This window comes from Aplysia californica, unplaced genomic scaffold (assembly GCF_000002075.1).
Source record: "Aplysia californica isolate F4 #8 unplaced genomic scaffold, AplCal3.0 scaffold01260, whole genome shotgun sequence".
Lineage (NCBI taxonomy): Eukaryota > Metazoa > Mollusca > Gastropoda > Aplysiida > Aplysiidae > Aplysia > Aplysia californica.
In genome coordinates, this window is record NW_004798530.1 from 102,140 (window position 1) to 104,083 (window position 1,944).

At 37.3% G+C, this 1,944-nt stretch overlaps 1 protein-coding gene across 1 annotated transcript in view; it reads left to right on the plus strand.

Annotated features, from left to right (window-relative positions):
- The window catches only part of LOC101845440, a 53,848-nt gene that overhangs the window by 28,554 nt on the left and 23,350 nt on the right, over positions 1–1,944 (plus strand). The window contains exon 10 of the mRNA XM_035973470.1: positions 1,057–1,125. Coding sequence (XP_035829363.1) covers positions 1,057–1,125 — 69 coding nt within the window. The remainder of the gene's footprint in view (positions 1–1,056; positions 1,126–1,944) is intronic.

The window sequence follows — 1,944 nt, forward strand, 5'->3', positions numbered from 1 at the left end:
CTCCCCCACACCGCTCGAGCCACCACTGCTTTTCTCCAGGCAAACAACATTGATGTCCTGGCTCGGCCATCACTGTCTCCTGACATGGCACCAATTGAGCAGGTGTCCGACGAGCTTGGCCGCCGTTTGTCCCGTGGAAAACCTATACACAATCTCCAAGAGCTGAGACGTTCTTTGACAAATGAGTGGGTACAGATTCCACAGGTGTTCTTGAGAAGACGCTACCTATCCCGTACACTGTATTCAGGCCAATGGAGGACATACACGATACTAAAGCAAGTGTTAAAAACTCAATTTACCTCTCTGATTTTTGAAAAATGACTTTTGTTACTTCATGTTTTTGTGCTCGCGGTGTCTTTTGACCTTTTCATTTAATACCAGCTGTGAATGTTCACAAAATGACCATAAAATGCAATGGTATATAATCTGTTAAAAAAAATAAACACATCACCATTATTTGAATTGTTTTGTAAGTGGTGCGTTTTTAATGACCGTCAGTATACAAATGATATTAATAGTTGTATAATAATAATCATATTATAACGGAGCGTGGCCTAAAACATTTGGATCGTATAGACTCCTAAACCACCCCACAGACAATTGTGAAAATTTCTATGTAGATGTAAATTTAGGTGAGGATGTGCATGGAAGAGTTAATTTTTTGGGGGGAAAACCTGTCTTTTTGTTGCAGATAAACAAAAACTGAAAAATGATTAATTCAAAGAAACCGAAAAGAACACTTCACCTTTGTTCCGACTGCTTCCCGCCGGTGACGTTTGGCTTGTTATTGCCAGTTGGCATTGTAAAGTAAGGTTAGATCTACCTCTATCAAGATCGTAAAATCATTTAATAAAATAAGTTAAGTAAAGTAAGCCTGGATCATTATTATTTTGCTTCCGATAGATCTTAGTTTCAAATGATGAATCAAGATCTAGATCTAATATCTCCAACCATTATAATCTTTTAATTAGTATAAAAGAGGCCCTGAACATAACTCCATAATATGCTCTGGCTGGAACTCATGCTTTTTTAAATTTCTCCCGACTCTCCCCACAGTCGGACGAGAAGACAGTCAGTACGAAGACGTTGATTTGGACATGTCGTTGCAGGACAACTCTACCCTGGGTATGGTCGGTAAAATCTTTGTCAGAAACATTCAAACCTGTTTGTATGTATAGTGTTGCAAATTTTTCTTTGTATCTCATCGTACTTATCTTAGCTTATCTTAGCTTATCTTATCTCGGTTCTGGCCGGAAAGTCTTTGTCAGAAACAGCAAACCTGTTTCTTTGTGTGGTGCAGAACATTTTTATACTGCTGGTACTATCTTCTCTTCTCTTCTCTTGAAAGGATCTCTTGAAAAGAAGATGAAAAGGAAATGGGGCGATTGGGCAGGGAACTTCTCATATCGAAGTTCTCCTAAAGGAGGTTAGTGGTCAGGAAAGGGATGATGCGATGAAGGGAAGAGAGACTGCAGAGTAAAACAAGAAAAACAAAAAAACAAAAACAAATCTACACCATTTGAAAAAAAAAATTTTTTTCTCCACATGGAAGTTTTGCGCTTCAAATTTGTACGCAACATTTTGGTTGTCTGATATTCTGAAGAAGAAGAAGAAGAAGAAGAAAAAGAAGAAGAAGAAGAAGAAGAAGAAGAACAAGAACAAGAACAAGAACAAGAACAAGAACAAGAACAAGAACAGCAACAATAACAACAAAAAACCACCACCAACAACAAAGACATAAAAAAGAAAAATAAGAAAGAAAAAAAACAAGTTTTAGTTCTCGACACTAAATTCATGGAGTGGACAACAGAATATGCATATCTTACGAGGAATAAAAGGACATCAGTTTAAAATTATAGTTTTTCATATTTTTATCTCTGAATGATGAACAGCTGTGTGTGTGTGTGTGTGTGTGTGTGTGTGTGTGTGTGTGTGTGTGTGTGT